Here is a 27,120-nt window from a genome sequence, read left to right as displayed (position 1 = left end):
ATGGGACTGGGAGCACTGGGAGCACTGGGAATGCTGCTGGAAAAGGTCCTGGATCCGCTGCAGAATCTGCTCCAGGAACTGGGAATGGACACTGGGATGGACTGGGATGGACTGGGATGGGATTGGGATGGACTGGGATGGGATTGGGATGGGACTGGGATGGACTGGGATGGGATTGGGATGGACTGGGATGGGATTGGGATGGACTGGGATGGACTGGGAGCACTGGGAGCACTGGGAATGCTGCTGGAAAAGGTCCTGGATCCGCTGCAGAATCTGCTCCAGGAACTGGGAATGGACACTGGGATGGACTGGGATGGACTGGGATGGACTGGGATGGGACTGGGATGGGATTGGGATGGACTGGGATGGGATTGGGATGGACTGGGATGGACTGGGAGCACTGGGAGCACTGGGAATGCTGCTGGAAAAGGTCCTGGATCCGCTGCAGAATCTGCTCCAGGAACTGGAATGGACACTGGGATGGACTGGGATGGACTGGGATGGGACTGGGATGGACTGGGATGGGATTGGGATGGACTGGGATGGACTGGGATGGACTGGGATGGGATTGGGATGGACTGGGATGGGATTGGGATGGACTGGGATGGACTGGGAGCACTGGGAGCACTGGGAATGCTGCTGGAAAAGGTCCTGGATCCGCTGCAGAATCTGCTCCAGGAACTGGGAATGGACACTGGGATGGACTGGGATGGACTGGGATGGGACTGGGATGGACTGGGATGGGATTGGGATGGACTGGGATGGACTGGGATGGACTGGGATGGGATTGGGATGGGACTGGGATGGACTGGGGATGGGATTGGGATGGACCTGGGATGGGGATTGGGGATGGACTGGGATGGACTGGGAGCACTGGGAGCACTGGGAATGCTGCTGGAAAAGGTCCTGGATCCGCTGCAGAATCTGCTCCAGGAACTGGGAATGGACACTGGGATGGACTGGGATGGACTGGGATGGGACTGGGATGGACTGGGATGGGATTGGGATGGACTGGGATGGACTGGGATGGACTGGGATGGGACTGGGATGGACTGGGATGGACTGGGATGGGACTGGGATGGACTGGGATGGGACTGGGATGGGACTGGGATGGGACTGGGGATGCACAGGGATGGGATTGGGATGGGACTGGGAATGGACTGGGATGGACTGGGATGGACTGGGATGGGACTGGTCTATACTGGTCTATACTGGTCCATACTGGTCTATACTGGTCCGTACTGGTCTATACTGGTCTACACTGGTCAGTACTGGTCTGTACTGGGTCTATACTGGTCTGTCCTGGTCTATACTGGTCCATACTGGTCTATACTGGTCCATACTGGTCTATACTGGTCTATACTGGTCTATACTGGTCTATACTGGTCCATACTGGTCTATACTGGTCTATACTGGTCTGTCCTGGTCTATACTGGTCTATACTGGTCCATACTGGTCCATACTGGTCCATACTGGTCTATACTGGTCCATACTGGTCTATACTGGTCTATACTGGTCCGTACTGGTCTATACTGGTCTATACTGGTCTATACTGGTCTGTACTGGTCCATACTGGTCTGTACTGGTCCATACTGGTGTGTCACCTTGTCCATGCGCGCCGTCCGGAGCATTCCCAGCTCCAGCTCCCCCAGCAGCTCCAGCAGCGCCGCCACCGCCTCGGGCTCGGCCGAGAACTGGGAATGAGGGGGAAACTGGGAATACTGGGGGGAAACTGGGAATGAGGGGGAAAATTTGGGAATATTGGGGGGAAAATTCAGGAGTTTGGGGGGGAAATGGGAATTTTTGGGGGGGTTAAAATTCAGAATTTTCAAGGGGAAAAAAAAATTTGGAATTTGGGGAGGAAAAAGGGGAATTTCGGGGAGAAATTCAGGAGAAAAACGGCTGAAATCGGCCAAAAAATCCCCCTAAAAAATCTCAAATTTCCCGGAATTCCCAAATTTCCCAGAATTCCCAAATTTCCCGGAATTCCCAAATTTCCCAGAATTCCCAAATTTCCCGGGATTCCCGGGATTCCCAGGATTGCTCACTTTCTGCAGGAGCTGGGGCAGCACCGGGGAGGAGGCTCCGGCTCAGCCGCGATTTCTCCTCGCGCTGCTCCCGCAGCTCCCGGGGACGCACCTGGGAAGGAAAGAAAATAAAGAAAATAAAATATCAAATAAAATAAAATAAATAAAAATAAATAAAATAAAATAAAATAAATAAAATATAAAATAAAATATAAAATAAAATAAAATAAATAAAATAACATAAACTAAAATAACAATAAAAAATTAAAATAAAATAAAATAAACATGAAATAAAATAAAGTTAAAATAAAATAAAAATAAAATGAAATATAAAATAAAATACAGTAAAATAAAGCAAAATAAAATGAAATGAAATAAAGTAAAATAAAAATAAAATAAAAATAAAAGTAAAATGAAGAAAAAATAAAGTAAAATAAACATGAAATAAAATAAAATAAAATTAAATTAAATAAAATAAAATAACATAAAATAACATAAAATAAAAATAACAAAATAAAATAAGATAAAATATAAAATAAAAATGAAATAAATTCAAAAATAAAATAAAATAAAATAAAAATAAAATGAAATAAAATATAAAAATTAAATAAATAAAATAAAATAAATAAAATAAAATAAAATAACATAAAACAAAAATAAAATAAAAATAACAAAATAAAATAACATAAAATAAATAAAAATAAATAGAATATAAAATAAAATAAAATAAATGAAATAAAATAAAATAAAAAAATAGAATAAAATCCCCCAAAATTCCCCCCAAAAATTTTTTAAAAATCCCAAAATAATCCCGAAAACATCCCGAAAAAAATCCCAAAAAATCCCTCACAAAAATCCCCCCAAAATTTTTTAAAAACCCCAAAACCTTCCCAAAAATATCCCCCCAAAAATCCCAAAAAAGTCCCCAAAAAAACCCAAAAAAAGTCCCCAAAAATCCCCCAAAAATCCAAAAAAATCCCCCCAAAAAATCCCCAAAAAATCCCCAAAAAATCCCAAAAAAATCCCCATAAAACCCCCAAAAACCCCCCAAAAATTCCCAGGCATCCCCCCAACCTTCCCAGGAATCCCCAAAAATTCCCAAAATTCCCAAAAATCCCCCAAAAAACCCCCCAAAAATCCCCAAAAAAAACCCCAAAAAATTCCCAGGCATCCCCCAACCTTCCCAGGAATCCCCAAAAAATTCCCAAGAATCCCCAAAAATCCCCAAAAAATCCCCCCAAAATCCGCCAAAAATCCCCAAAAAAATCCCAAAAAATCCCCATAAAACCCCCAAAAAATCCCAAAAAATTCCCCAAAAAATCCCAAAAAACCCCCCAAAAATCCCAAAAAACCCCCCCCAAAATCCCCAAAAAATTCCCAGGCATCCCCCAACCTTCCCAGGAATCCCCAAAAAATTCCCAAAAATTCCCAAAAATCCCCAAAAAATCCCCCAAAATCCCCAAAAATCCCCAAAAAATCCCCAAAAATCCCCCCAAAATCCCAAAAAATCCCCCAAAAATCCCCAAAAAAATCCCCCAAAATCCCCAAAAATCCCCAAAAACCCCCCAAAAAATCCCCAAAAAATCCCCAAAAAATCCCCAAAAATCCCCAAAAAATCCCAAAAAATCCCCAAAAAATCCCCAAAAATCCCCAAAAACCCCCCCCAAAAATGCCCAAAAAATCCTCCAAAACCCCAAAAAATCCCCCAAAAAATTCCCAGGCATCCCCCAACCTTCCCAGGAATCCCCAAAAATTCCCAAAAATCCCCAAAAAATCCCCAAAAAAATCCCCAAAAAATCCCCCAAAACCCCCCCGAAAATCCCCAAAAATCCCCAAAAAAACCCCCCAAAAATCCAAAAAAATCCCCCCAAAAAATCCCCAAAAAACCCCCAAAAAACCCCCAAAAAACCCCAAAAACCCCCCAAAAATCCCCCAAAAATTCCCAGGCATCCCCCAACCTTCCCAGGAATCCCCAAAAAATCCCCAAAAATCCCCAAAAAATCCCCAAAAATCCCCCCAAAAATCCCCCAAAAAAAATTCCCAGGCATCCCCCAACCTTCCCAGGAATCCCCAAAAATTCCCAAAAATTCCCAAAAAATTCCCAAAAATCCCCAGACTCCCAGACCTTCCTGCCCAGGGCCGTCCCCACGGGGGGGTGGCCCCGGCAGACGCGGAGGGCCGCTGGAGCTCAGGATCTCCACCAGGGCCTGCTCCTGCCGGAACTGCAGCCCTGCCACACCAGTACGGACCAGTATGGACCAGTACGGACCGGTATAACCCCAGTATAACCCAGTATAGCCCAGTATAGCCCAGTATAGCCCAGTATAGCCCAGTATAGCCCAGTATAGCCCAGTATAGCCCAGTATAGCCCAGTATAACCCAGTATAGGCCCAGTATAGCCCAGTATAGCCCAGTATAACCCAGTATAGCCCAGTATAGCCCAGTATAGCCCAGTATAACCCAGTATAGCCCCAGTATAACCCAGTATAACCCAGTATAGCCCAGTATAACCCAGTATAACCCAGTATAACCCAGTATAACCCAGTATAGCCCAGTATAGCCCAGTATAACCCAGTATAACCCAGTATAACCCAGTATAACCCAGTATAGCCCAGTATAGCCCAGTATAACCCAGTATAACCCAGTATAACCCAGTATAGCCCAGTCCCATCCCAGTATAACCCAGTCCCACCCCAGTACAAACCAGTCCAGACCAGTTCCCAGCAGCAGGGCCGTGGCCGTGTCCCAGTCTATCCCAGTCCTATCCCAGTATAACCCAGTATAACCAGTCCAGACCAGTTCCCAGCAGCAGGGCCGTGGCCGTGTCCCAGTCCCATCCCAGTCCCATCCCAGTCCCATCCCAGTATAAACCAGTATAAACCAGTCCAGACCAGTTCCCAGCAGCAGGGCGGTGGCCGTGTCCCAGTCCCATCCCAGTCCCATCCCAGTCCCATCCCAGTCCCATCCCAGTCCCATCCCAGTATAACTCAGTACAAACCAGTACAGACCAGTTCCCAGCAGCAGGGCCGTGTCCCAGTCCCATCCCAGTCCCATCCCAGTATAAACCAGTATAAACCAGTCCAGACCAGTTCCCAGCAGCAGGGCCGTGGCCGGTGTCCCAGTATAACCCAGTCCCATCCCAGTCCATCCCAGTATAAACCAGTACAAACCAGTTCCCAGCAGCAGGGCCGTGGCCGGTGTCCCAGTCCCATCCCAGTCCCCATCCCAGTATAAACCAGTATAAAACCAGTCCAGACCAGTTCCCAGCAGCAGGGCGGTGGCCGTGTCCCAGTATAACCCAGTCCCATCCCAGTCCCATCCCAGTATAACCCAGTATAAACCAGTCCAGACCAGTTCCAGCAGCAGGGCGGTGGCCGTGTCCCAGTATAACCCAGTCCCATCCCAGTCCATCCCAGTATAAACCAGTCCAGACCAGTTCCCAGCAGCAGGGCGGTGGCCAGTGTCCCAGTCCCATCCCAGTCCCATCCCAGTATAACCCAGTCCCATCCCAGTCCATCCCAGTATAAACCAGTCCAAACCAGTTCCCAGCAGCAGGGCCGTGGCCGTGTCCCAGTCCCATCCCAGTCCATCCCAGTCCATCCCAGTATAAACCAGTCCAGACCAGTTCCCAGCAGCAGGGCGGTGGCCGTGTCCCAGTATAACCCAGTCCCATCCCAGTATAAACCAGTATAAACCAGTACGAACCAGTTCCCAGCAGCAGGGCGGTGGCCGTGTCCCAGTCCCATCCCAGTCCCATCCCAGTCCCATCCCAGTATAAACCAGTATAAACCAGTCCAGACCAGTTCCCAGCAGCAGGGCGGTGGCCCGTGTCCCAGTATAACCCAGTCCCATCCCAGTATAACCCAGTATAAACCAGTCCAGACCAGTTCCCAGCAGCAGGGTCGTGGCCGTGTCCCAGTATAACCCCAGTCCCATCCCAGTCCCATCCCAGTATAAACCAGTCCAGACCAGTTCCCAGCAGCAGGGCGGTGGCCGTGTCCCAGTCTATCCCAGTCCCATCCCAGTATAACCCAGTCCAAACCAGTTCCCAGCAGCAGGGCGGTGGGCCGTGTCCCAGTGTATCCCAGTATAACCCAATCCCATCCCAGTATAACCCAGTATAAACCAGTATGAACCAGTTCCCAGCAGCAGGGCGGTGGCCGTGTCCCAGTCTATCCCAGTCCCATCCCAGTATAACCCAGTATAAACCAGTATGAACCAGTTCCCAGCAGCAGGGCGGTGGCCGGTGTCCCCAGTCCCATCCCAGTCCCATCCCAGTATAACCCAGTCCCATCCCAGTCCCATCCCAGTCCCATCCCAGTCCCCATCCCAGTATAACCCAGTATAAACCAGGTCCAGACCAGTTCCCAGGCAGCAGGGCGGTGGCCGTGTCCCAGTCCCATCCCAGTCCCATCCCAGTCCATCCCAGTCCATCCCAGTATAAACCAGTCCAGACCAGTTCCCAGCAGCAGGGCGGTGGCCGTGTCCCATCCCAGTCTATCCCAGTCCCATCCCAGTCTATCCCAGTATAAACCCAGTATAAACCAGTACAGACCAGTTCCCAGCAGCAGGGCCGTGGCCGTGTCCCAGTCTATCCCAGTATAACCCCAGTCCCATCCCAGTCCCCATCCCAGTATAAACCAGTACAGACCAGTTCCCAGCAGCAGGGCGGTGGCCGTGTCCCAGTCCCCATCCCAGTCCCATCCCAGTCCCCATCCCAGTCCCATCCCAGTCTATCCCCAGTCCCATCCCAGTCCCATCCCAGTCCATCCCAGTATAAACCAGTACAAACCAGTTCCCAGCAGCAGGGCCGTGGCCGTGTCCCAGTCCCATCCCAGTCCCATCCCAGTATAAACCAGTATAACCCAGTACAAACCAGTTCCCAGCAGCAGGGCCGTGGCCGTGTCCCAGTCCCATCCCAGTCCCATCCCAGTCTAACCCAGTATAAACCAGTATAAACCAGTACAAACCAGTTCCCAGCAGCAGGGCCGTGGCCGTGTCCCAGTCCCCATCCCAGTCCCATCCCAGTATAACCCAGTATAAAACCAGTCCAGACCAGTTCCCCAGCAGCAGGGCGGTGGCCGTGTCCCAGTATAACCCAGTCCATCCCAGTCCCATCCCAGTCCCATCCCAGTCCCATCCCAGTCCCATCCCAGTATAAACCAGTCCAGACCAGTTCCCAGCAGCAGGGCGGTGGCCGTGTCCCAGTCCCATCCCAGTCCCATCCCAGTATAAACCAGTATAACCCAGTATAAACCAGTCCAGACCAGTTCCCAGCAGCAGGGCGGTGGCCGTGTCCCAGTATAACCCAGTCCCATCCCAGTCCCATCCCAGTCCCCATCCCAGTATAAACCAGTACAAACCAGTTCCCAGCAGCAGGGCGGTGGCCGTGTCCCAGTCCCGCAGGCGGCTCCCGGCGCAATCCCACAGCGAATCCACCAGGTAAGCGCCGTGCTCGTGCAGCTGGGGGGGGGGGAGGGAAAAATCTGGGATCAGAATTCCCAAAATTCCCCAAATTCCCAAAAATCCCCAAAATTCCAGGATTTCCACCCCCAAAAAAATCCCGGAATTCCTGGAAAAAAAAAGGAGGAAATTGGGAGGGAATTGAGATAAAAAAATGGGAAAATTCCCTCAAAATTCTCATCCAAACCCACGGGATTGGGGAATTGGGGGTCAGGAATTCCCAGAATTCCCAAAAAAATCCCAAGATTCCCAAAAAATTCAGCAGAATTCCCCAAAAAATTCATCAGAATTCCCCAAAAAAATCCCCAAAAATTCCTTGAAAAAGCCTCGAAATTCTTTCCAAGTTCCTCAAAATTTTCCCAAATTTTCCCCAAAAATTTCCCAAAAATTTTCCCAAAATTTTCCCCGAATTTTTCCCCAATTTTAATTTTCACCAAATTTTCCTTGAACTTTCCCAAAAATTTCCCAAAATTTTCCCGAATTTTCCCGTACTTCTCCCAAATTTTCCCCGAATTTTTCCTGAAATTTTCCCTAAAATTTTCCAAATTTTCCCAAAAACTTTCCCAAAATTTTCCCGAATTTTTCCCAAACTTCTCCCCAAATTTTCCCAAATTTTTCCCAATTTTTCCCAAAGTTTCCCCAATTTTCCCACATTTTTCCTGAATTTTTTTTTCTGAAATTTTCACCAAATTTTCCCTGAACTTTCCCAAAATTTCCCAAAATTTTCCTGAATTTTCCCAAAATTTTCCCTGAACTTTCCCAAAAATTTCCCAAAATTTTCCCGAATTTTCCCAAACTTCTCCCCAAATTTTCCCGAATTTTTCCCCAAATTTTCCCGAAATTTTCCCGAATTTTTCCGAAATTTTTCCCGAAATTTTCCCAATTTTTCCCCATTCCCAAACCTCGGAGTTGAGGAAGAAATCCACGAGCAGCAGGAGGAAAGTCCGGTGTCCCCGGCCCCATTCCCGTGTTTTTGGGGATCCAGGAGCCTGGAAAAAAATGGGAAAAATGGGAAAAAATGAGAAAAATTTTAAAAAAATGAAAATGGGAAAAAATGGGGAAAAAAAAGGGGGGAAAAATGAGGAAAAAGGAGGAAAAAAAGCCCAAAAATAAAATGAAAAAAAATTTTAAAAATTAAAAAAAATCCCCAAAGAAGGGGAAAAATGGGAATAATGGGGAAAATGGGAAAAAATGGGGGAAAAATGGGAAAAAATGGGAAAAAAATGGGGAAAAAATGGGAAAAAATGGGGGAAAAATGGGAAAAATGGGAAAAAATGGGGGAAAAATGGAAAAAAATGGGAAAAAAATGGGAAAAAAATGGGAAAAAATGGGGAAAAATGGGGAAAAAATGAGGAAAACACCCAAAAAATAATTTAAAAAATCCCAAAAAAAGGGGAAAAATGGGAATAATGTAGGAAAAGGGGAAATGGGAAAATGGGAAAAAATGAGTAAAAATGGGGGGGGTAAAAAAAAGGAGAATTGGAAAAAAAAAGGGGAGGAAATGGGAAAAAAAGGGGAAAAATGAGGAAAAACACCCAAAATATAAAAAAAAAATCAAAAAAAAACAAAAAAAGGGGAAAATGGGGAAATGGAGAAATGAGGAAAATGGGAAAAAGGTAAAAATGAGAAAAAATGGGGAAATGGTGAAAAAAAAAGGGAGAAAACAAAAAAAAAAAAAACACCCAAAAAATGGAAAAACGGGAAAAAAGGAGGAAAAAATTGGGAAAAATGGGAAAAAAAGGGAAAAAAAGGGAAAAAAAACATGGAAAAAAAAATAGGGGAAAAAGCAAAAAAATGGGAAAAATGGGGAGAAAATGAAATAAAATAATGAGGGAAAAAAAAAAAGAAGAAAATAGGGATGGGAGGAGGAAAAATGGGAGAAATTTGGGAAATTTGGGAAATTTGGGAAGAGCCAGAACGGAAAAAAAAAATGGGGGGGGAGAAAAAAAAATGGGAATTATTTTAAAAAAAACCCAAAGAAAACAAACAGGGATAGGATGGAAAAAATTAAAAAAAATAAAAAAATAAAAATAAAAAATCCCGAGGGATTGGGAAGGGCCCGGGATGAGGAAATTTTTGGGATGAGGAAATTCCAGATGTTGGCAGGAGAAAATTTTCCAGATGTTGGGAGGATCCCGGAGCCGATTCCCAGAAAATTCCTCTGGGATTTGGGGGAGGGGGGAGGGAAATCCCAAAAATTCAGGGTTTGGAATTTTCCAGAGTCTGGGGATGGAATTTCCAGGGTTTGGGGGGCAGGAATTCCTGAATTTGGGGCAGAAATTCCCAGATTTTGGGGCTGGAATTCCCGGATTTTGGGGCAGAAATTCCCCGGATTTTGGGGCTGGAAGTCCCAAACTTTGGGGCAGAAATTCCAGAATTTTGGGACAGGAATTCCCAGATTTTGGGCCTGAAATTCCCACATTTTGGGGCCAGAATTCCCAAATTTTGGGGCAGGGATTCCCAGATTTTAGGACAGAAATTCCCACATTTTGGGGCAGAAATTCCAGAATTTTGAGTCTGGAATTCCCAGATTTTGGGGCAGAAATTCCCGGATTTTGGGGCAGGAATTCCCGGATTTTGGGGCAGGAATTCCCGGATTTTGGGGCAGGAATTTCCGGATTTTGGGGCTGGAATTCCCCGGATTTTGGGGCAGGAATTCCCAGATTTTGGGGCAGGAATTCCCGGATTTTGGGGCTGGAATTCCCGGATTTTGGGGCAGGAATTCCCTGATTTTGGGGCAGGAATTCCCGGATTTTGGGGCAGGAATTCCCAGATTTTGGGGCAGAAATTCCCGGATTTTGGGGCTGGAATTCCCGGATTTTTGTCACCTCTGGAACAGGAACTCCCCGGCCGCCGAGGCCAGGGCGCGGCTGGAGACGAAAACCACGGGGAAGAGGCTCTGACAATCCTGCTCCGACAGCCCCTCCTCCACATTCCTGGGAATTTCGGGAATTCTGGGAATTCTGGGAATTCCAGAGATCCTGGATCCCCAATCCCCACCCCCCCAGTCCCAAATTCCCAAAAAAAATCCCGGATTTTTGTGACTCCTGAGCTCCAAATTCTCATTTTTTCTCCATTCCCAAATTCATTTTCCACCCGATTTTCCTTCAGATTCTTGGCAATTCCCAAAAATTCTGGGAATTCTGGGAATTCCAGAGATCCTGGATCCCCAATTCCCACCCCCCCAGTCCCAAATTCCCAAAAAAAATCCCGGATTTTTGTGACTCCTGGGCTCCAAATTCTCATTTTTCCCCCCCGTTCCCAAATCCATTTTCCACGGATTTTCCTTCAGATTCTTGGCAATTCCCAAAAATTCTGGGAATTCTGGGAATTCCAGAGATCCTGGATCCCCAATTCCCACTCCCTCAATCCCAAATTCCCCAAAAAAATCCCGGATTTTTGTGACTCCTGGGCTCCAAATTCTCATTTTTCCCCCCCGTTCCCAAATCCCTTTTCCACCCAGCTTTTCTCCAGGTTCCTGGGAATTCCCAGGAATTTTGGGAATTCCCAGGAATTTTGGGAATTCTGGGATTCCTGGATCCCCAATTCCCACTTTTCCCATTCCAAAATTCCCAAATTTAAAAAAAAAAATTTAAAAAATCTGAAAATCCTGGCATTTCTGGCCCCAAATTCCCCTTTTTTTTTTTTGCCCCTTTTCCACCCAGTTTTCCTCCACATTCCTGAAAATTCCAGGAATTTTGGGAATTCTGGGACTCCTGGATCCCCAATTCCCCACTTTTCCCATCCCCAATGTCCCAAATTCCAGCCCAAAATTCGGGAATTTGGGGCTCCCCACCCCCATTCCAGCCCCTCCTTCCCAAATTTTTTTTTTTTTTTCCCAATTCCCGAAATTCTGAGCTCAAAATTTGGGACGAAGCCAAAGGAATTTGGCTCTTAAAGGGGCCACGCCCAAATTCCCTCATTTTTTTTTATTGGGAAAAAAAAACCCAAAAACCCGGATTGAAAATAAAATTCCCCCCCCCCCCAAAAAAAAGAAATCTCGATCCCAAATCCCAAATGGAACTCCAGAAAATCCCAAGGAATTTTGGGGATGCTCCAAAAGCCTGAAATTCCCAAAAAATTTTCCCCAAAATTTCCCCACCTGGAATTCTGTTCAATCCCCTACAGGATTTTGGGATCCCCCAGGACCCCCCAGATCCCAAATTCCCGATCCCAAATCCTGAATTTCTGATCCCAAATCCTGAATTTCTCTTCCCAAATTCCTGATCCCAAATCCCAAACCCCAAATTTCTGATCCTAAATCCCGAAAATCTCAAATTGCTGCTCCCAATTCCCGACCCCCAAATCCCAAATTCCGACCCCAAATCCCAAATTTCCCAATCCCAAATCCCAAATTTCCCAATCCCAAATCCTAAATTTCCCCCCGAAATCCTGGATTTTCTGACCCCAAATCCCAAATTTTCCCACCCCAAATCCCAAATTTCCCAAATCCCAAATTTCCCAAATCCCAAATTCTGACCCCAAATCCCAAATTTCCCAATCCCAAATTTCCCAAATCCCAAATTTCCCACTCCTGAATTTCCCAATTCCAATTTTCCAATCTCAAATCCCCAATCCCAAATCCCAAATTTCTGACCCCAAATCCCAAATTTCCCAAATCCCAAATCTTCCAATCTCAAATCCCAAATCCCAAATCCCAAATTTCCCAATCCCAAATTTTCCAATCCCAAATCCCAAATTTCCCCCCTAAATCCCAGATTTCCCAATCCCAAATTTCCCACCCCAAATCCCAAATTTCCCCCCTAAATCCCAGATTTCCCAATCCCAAATTTCCCACCCCAAATCCCAAATTTCCCACCCCAAATCCCAAATTTCCCAATCCCAAATTTCCCAAATCCCAAATTTCCCAATCCCAAATTCCCAATTTTTATTTTTAATTTTTATTTTTTTTTTTACCTGTCCAGCTCCTTCAGCAGCCTCAGCACCTCCAGGGCCACCTCGGGCTCTTTGTCGTGAGCCATGGCCACCAAACGGGCTGAAATTCCCAAAAATTCCCAAAATTCCTCAAAATTCCCAAAAATTCCCAAAATTCCCCCCAAATTTGGGACCCTCCCCAGCTCTCCCTGCCCCGTTTTTCCACATTTTCCACCATTCCAGGACTTTTTCAATCCCATTTTTCCCATTTTTGGCCTTTTTTAAATCCCATTTTCCCCCATTTTTATCCCATTTTTATCCCATTTTTATCCCATTTTCATCCCATTTTTCCCCCCCATTCCAACCCCATTTTTTCCCCATTTTTTCTCTGAACTTTTCCCAGATTTCTCTCAGGTTTTTCCCAGATTTTTCCTCGATTTTCCCCATATTTTCCCCCAATTTTCCCAGATTTTCCCCCAATTTTCCCCATTTTCCCCCATTTTTTTCCCAGATTTTCCCCCAATTTTCCATGGATTTTTCCCATTTTTTCCCAGATTTTCCCCCAATTTTTCCCAGATTTTCCCCCAATTCTCCCTGATTTTTCTCATGTTTTTCCCAATTTCTCCCAGATTTTCCCCCAATTTTTCCCAAATTTTCCCCATTTTTTTCCCAAATTTTCCCCAATTTTTCCCAATTTTTCCCAGATTTTCCCCCAATTTTCCAGATTTTCCCCCAATTTTCCCCATTTTCCCCATTTTTTTCCCAGATTTTCCCCCAATTTTCCCAGATTTTCCCCCAATTTTCCCCATTTTCCCCCATTTTTTTCCCAGATTTTCCCCCAATTTTCCATGGATTTTTCCCAGATTTTCCCCAATTTTTCCCAGATTTTCCCCCAATTCTCCCTGGATTTTTCTCATGTTTTTCCCAATTTTTCCCAGATTTTCCCCCATTTTTTCCCAGATTTTCCCCCATTTTTTTCCCAGATTTTCCTCCAATTTTTCCCGGATTTTTCCCAGATTTTTCCCCCATTTTTTTCCCAGATTTTCCCCCAATTTTCCCCGGATTTTTCCCAGATTTTTCCCCCAATTTTCCCGATTTTTTCCCCCACCTTGAACCTCTCAGTGAAGAGCTCCAGGTTCGGGGCCATCTCTGCAATTCCATAAATTCCCTGCAGGGCCCTGACACAGCGCAGCCGAACCTCCCCGTGCTGCAAACAAAACAAAACAAAAAAATAAATTAAAATTCAAATTAAAAAATTAAAAATCCCAATTCCACCATCCCCAAACCCTGCAGCCCAAATCCCCCCCATTCCCAAATTTTTCCCCATTTTTTTCCCACCCCAAATCCCATTTTTCTTGCATTTTTCCCAGATTTTTCCATTTTTTTCCCAGATTTTTCCCAGATTTTTCCCCTTTTTCCCTGTTTTTCCCCCTATTTTTTCCTCAGATTTTTTCCACTTTTTTTTTCCCAGATTTTTCTCTTTTTTTCCCCCCATTTTTTCCTCATTTTCTCTCCATTTTTCCCAGATTTTCCCCATTTTTTCCCTTTTTTTTCCTCCATTTTTTCCTCATTTTTTTCCCATTTTTCCCACATTTTTTCCCAGATTTTTCCCCCACTTTTCCTGGATTTTTCCCACATTTTCCCAGATATTTTCCCAGATTTTTCCCTGTTTTTCCCCAATTCTTCCCCCAGATTTTTCCCATTTTTACCTGAATTTTTCCCTGTTTTTCCCAGATTTTTTCCCGGATTTTTTTCACATTTTTCCCCAGATTTTTTCCACATTTTTTCCCCGGATTTTTCCCAGATTTTTCTCCTTTTTTCCCCAGATTTTCCCTTTTTTTTTTCCTACACTTTCCCCCCATTTTACTATTTTTTCCTTTTCCTACATTTTCCCCCCATTTTTTCCCAGATTTTTCCCATTTTTTCCTACATTTTTCCCCCATTTTTTCCCAGATTTTTCCTACATTTTTCCCCCCGAATTTTTCCCTTTTTTCCCCAGATTCTTTTTCCACATTTTTCCCAGATTTTTCTCTTTTTTCCCCCCATTTTTCCCGGATTTTTCCCATTTTTCCCCGGATTTTTTTCCATTTTTTCCCCCCATTTTTCCCTGGATTTTTCCCATTTTTCCCCCATTTTTTCCCGGATTTTTTTCCCATTTTTTCCTGGATTTTTCCCATTTTTTCCCCCATTTTTTCCCGGATTTTTTTCCCATTTTTTCCTGGATTTTTCCCATTTTTTCCCGGATTTTTTCCTGGATTTTTCCCATTTTTTCCCGGATTTTTTTCCCGGATTTTTCCCATTTTTTCCCGGATTTTTTCCTGGATTTTTCCCATTTTTCCCCCATTTTTCCCTGGATTTTTCCCATTTTTCCCCCCATTTTTTCCCGGATTTTTTTCCCATTTTTTCCCAGATTTTTTTCCCATTTTTTCCCCATTTTCCCACCTTGTCATGCAGGGTCCAGCCCAGGTATTTCAGGTGTCCATCAGTCAGGAAGGATCCTGGGAATTTCCTCATCCACAGCCCCAGCTCCTCCATGCAGATCCCACGAATTTCAGGCACCACATCCCTGGGGGGCACAGGAACCCCAAAATTCCCTTTTCCCATTTCCCCCAATTTAATCCCATTTTTCCTCAATTTTCCCCAATTTAATCCCATTTTTCTCCTTTTTAATCCCATTTTTCCCCCATTTTCCCCCAATTTAATCCCATTTTTCCTCCATTTTCCCCAATTTTATCCCATTTTCCCTCAATTTATTCCATTTTCTGACTTTTCATCCCTTTCCCAATTTTCCATCATCTCCCCCCATTTTATCCCATTTTTCCTCATATTTTCCCCACTTAATCCAATTTTCCTCATTCTTTATTATCCCAGTCCCATTTTTTCCACATTTCCCCCATTTTTCCCTACCCTAATGCCATTTTTTCTACATTTCCCCCAATTTTTCCCCATTTTTCATTATCCCAATCCCATCTTTCCCAATTTTTCCCCCTTTTTCATTATCCCAATCCCATTTTTCCCCATCCCTATCCCATTTTTCCCAATTTTTCCCATTTTCCCCCACTTTTCCCAATTTTTCCCCCATTTTTCATTATCCCAATCCCATTTTCCCCCATCCCAATCCCATTTTTCCCAATTTTCCCCATTTTTCATTATCCAATCCCATTTTTCCCCATTTTCCCAAATTTTCCCCATCCCAATCCCATTTTTTCCCAATTTTTCCCCATTTTCATTATCCCAATCCCATTTCCCCCCAATTTTTTCCCCATTTTCCCCCATCCTAATCCCATTTTCCCCATTTTTTTCCCCATTTCCCCCAATTTTCCCCATTTTCCCCCATCCCAATCCCATTTTTCCCAATTTTCCCCCATTTTTTATTACCCCAATCCCATTTTTCCCATTTTTTCCCCCCACAATTCCAGGATTTTCCCCCACCTGTACCGGTGCAACGAAAACTCCCTTGAAGATCCCGTTCATCAGCAGCTCCAGCTCCTCCTGCTGCTCCCTTCAGCTGGGAATTCCCAAAATTCCCAAAATAACCACAATTCCCCAAAATCCCTCTCAAAATCCCCAAAATCCCACCCAAAATCCTCAGAAATCCACCCAAAATCCCCAAATTCACCGAAATTCCACCAAAATCCACTCAAAATTCCCAAAACTCCACCCCAAATTCCCCATTTTCCCCCCCAAATCCCCATTTTTCCCCCAAATTCTCTGATTTTTTTTCCCAAATTCCCCATTTTTCCCCCCAAATTTCCCATTTTCCCCCCCCAAATCCCCATTTTCCCCCCCAAATTCCCCATTTTTCCCCCAAATTCCCCATTTCCCCCCCCAAATTCCCCATTTTTTTTCCCAAATTCCCCATTTTTTTTCCCAAATTCCCCTTTTTTTTTCCCAAATTCCCCATTTTTTTCCCAGATTCCCATTTTCCCTCCCAAATCCCATTTTTCCCCCAAATTCTCTGATTTTTTTTCCCAAATTCCCCATTTCCCCCCCCAAATTCCCCATTTTTCCCCCCAATTTTCCCATTCCCCCCCCCAAATTCCCCATTTTTTTCCCCAATTTTCCCGTTTTCCCTCCGAAATCCCCATTTTTTTTTCCCAAATTCCCCATTTTCCCCCCAAATTCCCCATTTTTTTTCCCAAATTCCCCATTTTTTTCCCCAAATCCCCATTTTTTTCCCCAAATTCCCCATTTCCCCCCCAAATCCCCATTTTTTTTCCCAAATTCCCCATTTTTCTCCCCAAATTCCCGATTTCCCCCCCCCCCCGGCTGTTCCCGCACCTCCCTGCGCTGTTCGTGCAGCAGTTCCAGTTTCTCGGTTCCCCTCCTGCCGGGATCTTTGCCCCTCTCGGTGTCCAGCTGTCGCTGGGAATTCTGCAGCTGGATCTGCACGCCCAGGGCCACCTCCACCAGGGAGCTCATCACCTTCAGAGCTGGGAATGGGGGGAAAAAGGGGGAAATTGGGAAAAAAGGAAAAAAAAAACGGGGAGAAACGGTGAAAAAATGGGGAAAAACGGGGAAAAAATGGGGAAAAAACGGGAAAAAATGGGGAAAAATGGGGAAAAACGGGTTGGGATGGGGGAAATTCCCAGCAGGGAGCTCATCACCTTCAGAGCTGGAAATGGGGGGAAAAAGGGGGAAATTGGGAAAAAAGGAAAAAAAACGGGGAAAAACGGTGAATAAATGAGGAAAAACGGTGAAAAAATGAGAAAAAAAAAGGGCAAAAAATGAGAAAAAAACGGTGAAAAAATGGGGAAAAAATGAGGAAAAAAATGGGGAAAAACGGGGTTGGGATGGGGGACATTCCCAGCAGGGAGCTCATCACCTTCAGAGCTGGAAATGGGGGGAAAAAGGGGGAAAATGGGAAAAAGGAAAAAAAAAACGGGGAAAAACGGTGAAAAAATGAGGAAAAAACGGGGAAAAAATGGGGAAAAATGGGGAAAAAATGGGGGAAAAAAAAGAGGAAAAATGGGGAAAAAAAACTGGGTTGGGATGGGGGAAATTCCCAGCAGGGAGCTCATCACCTTCAGAGCTGGAAATGGGGGGAAAAAGGGGGAAATTGGGAAAAAGGAAAAAAAAACGGGGAAAAACGGTGAAAAATGAGAAAAAACGGGGAAAAAATGGGGAAAAATGGGGAAAAAATGGGGAAAAAATGGGGAAAAAATGGGGAAAAACGGGGAAAAAATGGGGAAAAATGGGGAGAAAACGGGGGAAACGGGGTTGGGATGGGGGAAATTCCCAGCAGGGAGCTCATCACCTTCAGAGCTGGAAATGGGGGGAAAAAAGGGGGAAATTGGGAAAAAAGGAAAAAAAACCGGGGAAAAACGGTGAAAAAATGAGAAAAATCGGTGAAAAAATGGGGAAAAACGGTGAAAAAACGGGGAAAAATGGGGAAAAATGGGAAAAAAAATGGGGGTAAAATGGGGAAAAATGGGGAAAAAACGGGGTTGGGATGGGGGAAATTCCCAGCAGGATCTCTGTACCTGCCCAGGTGTGTGCTCTGTACCTGCCCAGGTGTGCTCTGTACCCGCCCAGGTGTGCTCTGTACCCGCCCAGGTGTGCCCAGGTGTGTGCCCTGTACGTGCCCAGGTGTGCCCAGGTGTGTGCCCAGGTGTGCCCTGTACCTGCCCAGGTGTGCCCAGGTGTGTGTGCCGTACCTGCCCAGGTGTGCCCAGGTGTGTGCTCTGTACCTGCCCAGGTGTGCCCAGGTGTGTGTGCCGTACCTGCCCAGGTGTGCCCAGGTGTGTGCTCTGTACCTGCCCAGGTGTGCCCTGTACGTGCCCAGGTGTGTGTGCCGTACCTGCCCAGGTGTGTGTGCCGTACCTGCCCAGGTGTGCCCTGTACGTGCCCAGGTGTGTGCCCTGTACCTGCCCAGGTGTGCCCAGGTGTGCTCTGTACGTGCCCAGGTGTGCTCTGTACGTGCCCAGGTGTGCCCAGGTGTGCTCTGTACGTGCCCAGGTGTGCTCTGTACGTGCCCAGGTGTGCCCAGGTGTGCTCTGTACGTGCCCAGGTGTGTGCCCAGGTGTGTGCCCAGGTGAGCCGTACCTGCCAGGGTGCCGGTGTGGCGGAAGGCTCGCACCTGTGAATCGGCCAGGCCGCTGAGGAAGCTGATCCAGGTGTCCATGAGGATCCCGTCCCGCAGCTCCCGGTGCCGCCCCCGCACGACCAGAACCGACACGAGCTCGGAAAATCCCGAACGGAACCGGGCCCAGCGCTGGGAACTGCGGGACAGCGGGTACTGGGGAGAGTCCTGGGGAAAACGGGGAAAAACCGGGAATTGTGAGAGAAAAATCGGGAATTGTGAGAGAAAAATCGGGAATTGTGAGAGAGAAAACCGGGAAAAAACCGGGAATTGTGAGAGAGAAAACCGGGCCCAGCGCTGGGAACTGCGGGACAGCGGGTACTGGGGAGAGTCCTGGGGAAAAACGGGGAAAAACCGGGAATTGTGAGAGAAAAATCGGGAATTGTGAGAGAAAAACCGGGAATTGTGAGAGAAAAACCGGGAAAAAACCGGGAATTCCAGCACAGAACCGGGCCCAGCGCTGGGAACTGCGGGACAGCGGGTACTGGGGAGAGTCCTGGGGAAAAAAAATCGGGAATTGTGAGAGAGAAACCGGGAAAAAACCGGAATTCCAGCACAGAACCGGGCCCAGCGCTGGGAACTGCGGGACAGCGGGTACTGAGGAGAGTCCTGGGGAAAACGGGGAAAAACGGGAATTGTGAGAGAAAACAGGGAAAAAACCGGGAATTGTGAGAGAGAAAACCGGGAAAAAACCGGGAATTGTGAGAGAGAAAACCGGGCCCAGCGCTGGGAACTGCGGGACAGCGGGTACTGGGAGAGTCCTGAGGAAAAACAGGGAAAACCGGGAATTGTGAGAGAAAAACCGGGCCCAGCGCTGGGAACTGCGGGACAGCGGGGACTGGGGAGAGTCCTGGGGGAAAAAAATGGGAATTGTGAGAGAAAAATCGGGAATTGTGAGAGAGAAATCGGGAATTGTGAGAGAAAAATCGGGAAAAAACCGGGAATTGTGAGAGAGAAAACCGGGAAAAAACCGGGAATTGTGAGAGAGAAAACCGGGACCAGCGCTGGGAACTGCGGGACAGTGGGTACTGGGGAGAGTCCTGAGGAAAAACAGGGAAAACCGGGAATTGTGAGAGAAAAACCGGGAAAAAACCGGGAATTGTGAGAGAAAAACCGGGAAAAAACCGGGAATTGTGAGAGAAAAACCGGGAAAAAACCGGGAATTCCAGCACAGAACCGGGCCCAGCGCTGGGAACTGCGGGACAGCGGGGACTGAGGAGAGTCCTGGGGAAAAACAGGGAAAAACGGGAATTGTGAGAGAAAAACCGGGAATTGTGAGAGAAAAAACAGGGAATTGTGAGAGAGAAAACCGGGAATTGTGAGAGAGAAAACAGGGAAAAAAACGGGAATTGTGAGAGAGAAAACGGGGAAAAAATCAGGGAATTGTGAGAGAAAAAACCGGGAAAAAACCGGGGATTGTGAGAGAGAAAACCGGGAAAAAACCGGGGATTGTGAGAGAGAAAACCGGGAAAAACAAGGAAAAAAACAGGGAATTGTGAGAGAAAACAGGAAAAAAACAGGGAAAAAAAAACGACAAAAAACCGACAAAAAAACCTGGAAAAAACAGGGAAAAAACCAGAAAATTCTGAGAGAAACCAGGGAAAAACCAAAATCCCTGGGAAATTCCCCAAAATCCCTGGAAAAATCCCCCAAAATCCCTGGAAAAATCCCGCAGGTACCTCCTGGAAGTTCTCTGTGAGCCTCTGGATGATTTGGGAATTCTGCAGCTCCCTGAACATCTCTGGGGTCACCACACCTGGGAAATTCCAGGATTTATTTTTCCTCCCATCCCAAATCCCAAATTCCTCAATTTTCCTCTTTTTTCCCAATCCCAGCTCCACAATTCCCCATTTTCCATCATCCCAATCTCATTTTTCCCATTTTCCCTCTCATTTTTCCCATTTTCCTTCTCATTTTTCCCATTTTTCCTCTTATTTTTCCTTCTCATTTCTCGCATTTTTCCTTATTTTTCCTTCATTTTTCCTTCTCATTTTCTCATTTTCCCTTATTTTTCCCTCATTTTTCCTTATTTTTCCCTCATTTTTCCTTCTCATTTTTCCCATTTTTCCTTATTTTTCCCTCATTTTTCCCATTTTCCTTCTCGTTTTTCCCTCGCATTTTCCCATTTTCCCTCTCATTTTTCCCTCTCATTTATCTAATTTTCCCTTCCATTTTCTCCCCATTTTTTCCCAATTTCTCCGTTTTTTGCCCCATTTCTCACCCCTGCAGCCGCAGGAGCCCCAAAAATTCCATTTTTCCCCCATTTTTCCCCCGTTTTTCCCCATTTTTCCCCCGTTTTTCCCCATTTTTCCCCCGTTTTTTCCCCATTTTTCCCCCATTTTTTCCCCATTTTTCCCCCGTTTTTCCCCGGGTTTTTTTCCATTTTCCCCATTTTCTCCCCATTTTTTCCCAATTTCCCCGTTTTTTGCCCCATTTCTCACCCCTGCAGCCGCAGGAGCTCACGGTGAAGTTGAGCAGCCCCAAAAATTCCCATTTTTTTCCTCATTTTTCCCCCCGTTTTCCCCCATTTTTTTCCCCCGTTTTTCCCCATTTTTTAACCTTTTTTCCTCATTTTTTCACCTTTTTTCCCCATTTTTTCACCGTTTTTCCCCGGGTTTTTTTCCCTTTCCCCATTTTCTCCCCATTTTTTCCCAATTTCGCCGTTTTTTGCCCCATTTCTCACCCCTGCAGCCGCAGGAGCTCACGGTGAAGTTGAGCAGCCCCAAAAATTCCCATTTTTTTCCTCATTTTTCCCCCATTTTTTTCCCCCGTTTTTCCCCATTTTTTAACCTTTTTTCCTCATTTTTTCACCTTTTTTCCCCATTTTTTCACCGTTTTTCCCCGGGTTTTTTTCCCTTTTCCCCATTTTCTCCCCATTTTTTCCCAATTTCCCCCGTTTTTTGCCCCATTTCTCACCCCTGCAGCCGCAGGAGCTCACGGTGAAGTTGAGCAGCTCGAGGATGGCGGCCTCGCGCTCCCTCCGGTACCACTCCAGCCACTCGTCCACCACGGCCTGGGCACAAAACGGGGGAAAAAACCGGGAATTTGGGAAAAAAAAAACAACCAAAAATTAACAAAATTAAAAAAAAAAACAATCCAAAACAAACAAACAAACAAAAACTCAAAAAAACCCCAAAAAACCCCAAAAAACTTCTTAATTTATGGAAAATAAAACCAGAAATCTACGGCAAAAATTGAATTTTTGGAGAAAAATAAACAGGAATTTATGAGAAAAATGGAATTTTTGGGAAAAAAAAACCAGAAATCTATGGGAAAAAAATGGAATTTTTGGAGAAAAAAAAACCCCAAATCTATGGAAAAAACGGAATTTTTTGAGAAAAAAACCCCAAGAATTTATGGGGAAAATGGAATTTTTGGGGAACAAAAGGGAAATCTATGGAAAAAACAGAATTTTTGGAGGAAAAAACAGAAATCTATCGAAAAATAAAATTTTTGGAGTAAAAAAACCCAAATCGATGGAAAACACTGAATTTTTGGAGAAAAAAAACAGAAATCTTCGGAAAAAAATGAAATTTTTGGAGAAAAAAAACCCCAAATCTATGGAAAAAATGGAATTTTTTGAGAAAAAAACCCCAAATCTATGGAAAAAACGGAATTTTTTGAGAAAAAAACCCCAAGAATTTATGGGGAAAATGGAATTTTTGGGGAACAAAAGGGAAATCTATGGAAAAAACAGAATTTTTGGAGGAAAAAAACAGAAATCTATCGAAAAAATGGAATTTTTGAAGTAAAAAAACCCCAAATCTATGGAAAAAACGGAATTTTTTGAGAAAAAAAAACCCAAGAATTTACGGGGAAAATGGAATTTTTGGGGAACAAAAGGGAAATCTATGGAAAAAACAGAATTTTTGGAGAAAAAAACAGAAATCTATCGAAAAAATGGAATTTTTGGAGTAAAAAAACCCCAAATCTATGGAAAACACTGAATTTTTGGAGGAAAAAAAGCAGAAACCTTTGGAAAAAATTGGAATTTTTGGAGGAAAAAAAACCCCAAATCTATGGAAAACACTGAATTTTTGGAGGAAAAAAAGCAGAAACCTTCGGAAAAAAAATGGAATTTTTGGAGAAAAAAAACCCCAAATCTATGGAAAAAATGGAATTTTTTGAGAAAAAAAAAAAAACAAGAATTTATGGGGAAAACGGAATTTTTGGGGAACAAAAAGGAAATCTATGGAAAAAATAGAATTTTTGGAGAAAAAAACAGAAATCTATTGAAAAAATAAAATTTTTGGAGTAAAAAACAGGAATTTTGACAAAAATAGGAGAAAATTGGGAGGTAAAAAAGGGGAATTTTGAGAGAAAAATGTGGATTGGAGGGGGAAGTGGGGATTTGAGGGGAAAATGGGGATTTTGGGAATTCTGCCCAAGGGGTTTTTGCTGTTTTTTTGAGGTACCTCCATGGCCACTTTTCCTGACAAAACGGCTGCAAAGAGGGAATTGTGCTCTGGATCCTTCCCATCCTCGCTGGAAAGGCGGGAGCGCTTCGGGACCTGAGGGAAAAAATGGGAAAAAATGGGAAAAATTGGGAAAAATTGGGAAAAATTGGGAAAAAAAAAGGGAGAAATTGGGAGAAATTGGGGAGAAAATGTGGAAAAAATGGGAAAAAAATGGGGAAAATTGGGAAAAATTGAGAAAAATTGGGAAAAATTGGGAAAAATTGGGAGAAATTGGGGGGAAAATGTGGAAAAAAATGGGAGAAATTGGGAAAAATTGGGAAAAATTGGGGGGAAAATGGGGAAAAAAACGGGAAAAATTGGGAAAAAATGGGAGAAATTGGGAAAAATTGGGGAGAAAATGGGGAAAGAATGGGAAAAAATGGGGAAAAATTAGGAAAAAATGGGAGAAATTGGGGGGAAAATTGGGGAAAAATGGGAGAAATTGGGAAAAATTGGGGGGAAAATGGGGAAAAAATGGGAAAAAATGGGGAAAAATTAGGAAAAAAATGGGGAAAAGTGAGGGAAAATTGGGGAAAAAACGGGAAAAATTGGGAAAAAAATGGGAGAAATTGGGGGGAAAATGGGGAAAAAAAACGGGAAAAATTGGGGAAAAATTAGGAAAAAAATGCGGAAAAGTGGGGGGAAAATGGGAAAAAATGGAAAAATTTGGGGGAAAATGGGGAAAAAAATGGGAAAAAAAAGGGAGAAATTGGGAGAAATTGGGGAGAAAATGTGGAAAAAAAATGGGAGAAATTGGGAAAAAATTGGGGGAAAATGGGGAAAAAACGGGAAAAATTGGGAAAAAATGGGAGAAATTGGGAAAAATTGGGGGGAAAATGGGGAAAAAAAGGGAAAAAATGGGGAAAAAATGGGAGAAATTGGGGGGAAAATGGGGGAAAAACGGGAAAAATTGGGGGAAATGGGGGGAAAATGGGAAAAAATGGAAAAATTTGGGGGAAAATGGGGAAAAATGGGAAAAAAAGGGAGAAATTGGGAAAAATTGGGGGGAAAATGGGGAAAATTGGGGGGAAAATGGGGGAAAAATGGGAAAAAATGGGGAAAAATTAGGAAAAAATGGGGAAAAGTGGGGGGAAAATGGGAAAAAATGGGAACAAATGGGAAAAAATGGGAAAAAAATGGGAAAAATTGGGAAAAAAAAAATGGGAGAAATTGGGAAAAATTGGGAAAAAATGGGAAAAATTGGGGAGAAAATGGGGAAAAACGGGAAAAATTGGGAAAAACTGGGAGAAATTGGGAAAAATTGGGGGGAAAATGGGGAAAAAACGGGAAAAATGGGAAAAAATGGGAGAAATTGGGAAAAATTGGGGGGAAAATGGGGAAAATGGGAAAAATTGGGAAAAAATGGGGGGGAATGGGAAAAAATGGGAAAAGATTGGGAAAAAATTGGGGAAAAAGTGGGAAAAATGTGGGAAATATTGGAGAAAGTTGGGGGGGGAAATGGAAAAAAATGGGAGAAAAAAGAAGGGAAAGGGAAAAAAAGAAGGGGATAAGGAAAAAAAATGGGATAAAAGTGGGAAAAAATGGGGAAAATCAGGGAAAATTGGGAAAAATTGCAGAGAAATTGGAAAAAATGGGGGGGAAATGGAAAAAAAAATTGGGAAAAATGCTGAAAAAATAAAGGGAAATTGGGAAACATTGGGGGGAAACTCGGGAAAAATTGGGAAAAAAATCAAGGGAGGTTGGGGAAAACGTCAAGAAAATTGGGAAAAATTGGGGGAAAATTGGAAAAAATGGGAGGGAAATGGGAAAAATTGGGGAGAATTGGGAAAATTTTGGAAAAAATCAAGGAAAAATGGGGAAAAAATGAGAAAAACTGAGAAATATCAGAGGGAAATTTGGAAAAATTGGGAGGAAATTGGGAAAATCTGGGGGAAAATCAGAGGGAAATTAGGAAAAAATGCAGGAAAAATCACAGAAGAAATGAGGGAAAATTGGGGAAAAACAGAGGGAAATCAGAGGAATTTGGGGAAAATGAGGGAGAAATTGGGAAAAAATGGGGAAAAATTGGGGAAAAACTGGGGAAAATCAGGAAAAATCAGGGAAAAATTGGAGAAACTTGGGAAAAATGAGGGGGAGATGTGTGGAAATTCCAAAAAAAAAAATGGGATTTTGGGGAAATTGGGAATGACCTGGCTCCTGGTGGCTCCTTTGGGGGGGCCCCGTTTGCCCCGGGGGTGCAGAGAGGTCTCGAAGTCACTGCCAGAGCTGGAAGCTGATGGGAATTCCCTGCAGGAATTTGGGGGAAAAACAAGAAAAAAAGGGAATTTTGGGGGAGAGCAGGGAAAAGTGGGGCTGGAAGGGGGGAAAAATGGGGAAAAAGGAGGGAAATGGGAAAGGAATTGGGGTAAACTGGGGAAAAAACTGGGAAAATGGGGGAAAAACCGGGAAAAATGGGGAGGAAATGGGAAAGGAATTGGGGAAAACTGGGAAAAATGGGGGAAAACTGGGCCAAAAAGGGGGAAAACTGGAAAAATGGGAGAGAAAATGGGAAAGGAATTGGGGAAAACTGTGGAAAATGGGGGAAAACTGGGGAAAAATAGGTCGGGGCTGGGAAAAATGGGATTAAAAAGGTTGGCACGGGGGAGAAACTGGGGAAAAAAAAGGGGGGAAAGGGGGAAATTGGGCTGGAATTGGGGGAAATGGGAGGAAAATGGGATTAAAATGGGTTGAGATGAGAGAAAATGGGAAGAAACTGGGAACAACAAGGAAAAAAAGGGAAAAACAGGGAAATAACTGGGGAAGTTTAGGCTGGGATTAGGAAAAATGGGATAAAAAGGAGCTGGGATAGGGGGAAAACGGGGCAGAAATTGGGAAAATTGGGGGGAAATTGGGAAAAATGAAGGGAGAAAAGAGGAATTTGAGGATTTCGAGGGAGTTCCAAACAAACTCACGGGCTGTGGGGGGAGCTGAGGGAGCTGCTCCGAGCTCCTGAGCCTGGAGTGGGGCCAGAGGAGGATCCAGAAGAGGATCCCGAGGGATGGAGCTGAGGGGAGCGGTGAGGAGCCATGGATGAGGCTGGAAAAAGAAGGAAAAAGTGAGAAAAAACGAGGAAAAAAAGGAATTTTGGGGTGGTCTCTCAAGGCTGGGATACACCCAGAAAGGGAAATTCCCTCAGGAAAAAAAGGAGGAGGCCAAAATTCCCTCAAGAGGGAAAAATGGAGGGTGTGACCCCCCCCCCAAAAAAATTACCTCAGGAAAAGCAGAGAGAGCCAAAATTCCCTCAAGAGGGTAGAAATGAGGGGGTGGGACCCCAAAATTCCCTCAGGTCACAATTTCAGGAGGGGTGAATGAAGCCCCTCCTCATATTTGTGGGGTCAAACTCCTCAAAATCCCGGAAAAAAATCGTTCCCAAAAAATCCCAATCCTCCCTGTTCACACGATGGGGCCTCTCAGAGTCACCCAAAACTCAATTTGAGGGGCGGGGGTGAAGTCCCTCCCCTCACAAATCCCACAAAAAAGGGAGCTCGGGACCTTTTTGTGCCTCTCAATCCCCCCCAAACTTTAATTTGAGGGGTGGGGATGAAGGTTCCCCCTCATAAAACCCCCCTGAAATGAGCGGAGTGAAACTCCCCCCTCATAAAACCCACCCGGGTCCCACTAAAGGGGGGCTCGGGACCTTTTATTGCCTCTCAATCCCCCCCCAAACTTCAATTTTAGGTGTGGGGATGAAGGCTCCCCCTCATAAACCCCCCCTGGAATGAGAGGAGTGAAACTCCCCCCTCATAAAACCCGCTCGGGTCCCACTGAAGGGGAGCTCGGGACCTTCTTGAGCCTCCCAGACCACCCCAAACCTCAATTTTAGGTGTGGGGATGAAGCCCCCCCCTCATAAAACCCCCCCCCTCACAAAAACCCCTCGGCTCCCACTGAGGGGCGGAGTGGGGATCTCTCAGCTGCCCAACCCCCCCCCCCCCATGAAGGAACCTCCGCGCTCCCCGTTCCCCTCCCTCACCTCTGCGGGGCTGCAAACCCCAAAAAAGACTCAAAATTACCCCAAAAATCGCCCGCCCAAACCCCCCCCCACCTCACGCCTGCCTCGCTTCGCGCCAAAACAAAATGGCGCCCGGCACGCGCCCGCGCCTTCGGGGCGTGGCCGCGCCCGTTCACGTGACCAGGGGGAGGAGGCGGGGTCTGGGAGTGGGCGTGGTTTCCACGATCACGTGACTCGTGGCGCTAAAACCGCAGCGGAGCCGC

At 45.1% G+C, this 27,120-nt stretch overlaps 2 protein-coding genes across 2 annotated transcripts; both read right to left on the bottom strand.

Moving 5' to 3' along the window:
- Positions 1 to 2,047: 2,047 nt before the first annotated feature.
- Positions 2,048 to 12,483, bottom strand: LOC148220533 (uncharacterized). The gene is made up of 6 exons (XM_088155242.1): positions 12,411 to 12,483; positions 10,322 to 10,429; positions 8,396 to 8,482; positions 7,390 to 7,493; positions 4,156 to 4,260; positions 2,048 to 2,142 (listed from the first exon to the last, which is right to left on the bottom strand). The coding sequence occupies exons 1-6, from the start codon at positions 12,473 to 12,475 to the stop codon at positions 2,048 to 2,050; spliced, it is 564 nt and encodes a 187-aa protein (XP_088011368.1). The 5' UTR covers positions 12,476 to 12,483.
- A 992-nt stretch (positions 12,484 to 13,475) lies between these two features.
- LOC148220532 (cohesin subunit SA-3-like) lies at positions 13,476 to 26,703 on the bottom strand. The gene is made up of 9 exons (XM_088155264.1): positions 25,820 to 26,703; positions 25,058 to 25,154; positions 22,866 to 22,961; positions 21,367 to 21,463; positions 20,130 to 20,206; positions 18,414 to 18,618; positions 16,650 to 16,801; positions 14,811 to 14,934; positions 13,476 to 13,575 (listed from the first exon to the last, which is right to left on the bottom strand). The coding sequence occupies exons 1-8, from the start codon at positions 25,933 to 25,935 to the stop codon at positions 14,920 to 14,922; spliced, it is 855 nt and encodes a 284-aa protein (XP_088011390.1). The 5' UTR covers positions 25,936 to 26,703; the 3' UTR covers positions 13,476 to 13,575; positions 14,811 to 14,919.
- Between the last annotated feature and the right edge of the window lie 417 nt (positions 26,704 to 27,120).

This window comes from Sturnus vulgaris, chromosome 36 (assembly GCF_052056855.1).
Source record: "Sturnus vulgaris isolate bStuVul1 chromosome 36, bStuVul1.hap1, whole genome shotgun sequence".
NCBI classification, from domain to species: domain Eukaryota; kingdom Metazoa; phylum Chordata; class Aves; order Passeriformes; family Sturnidae; genus Sturnus; species Sturnus vulgaris.
The sequence above is the reverse complement of the archived record's forward strand: the minus strand, read 5'-3'. Positions and strand labels throughout refer to the sequence as shown.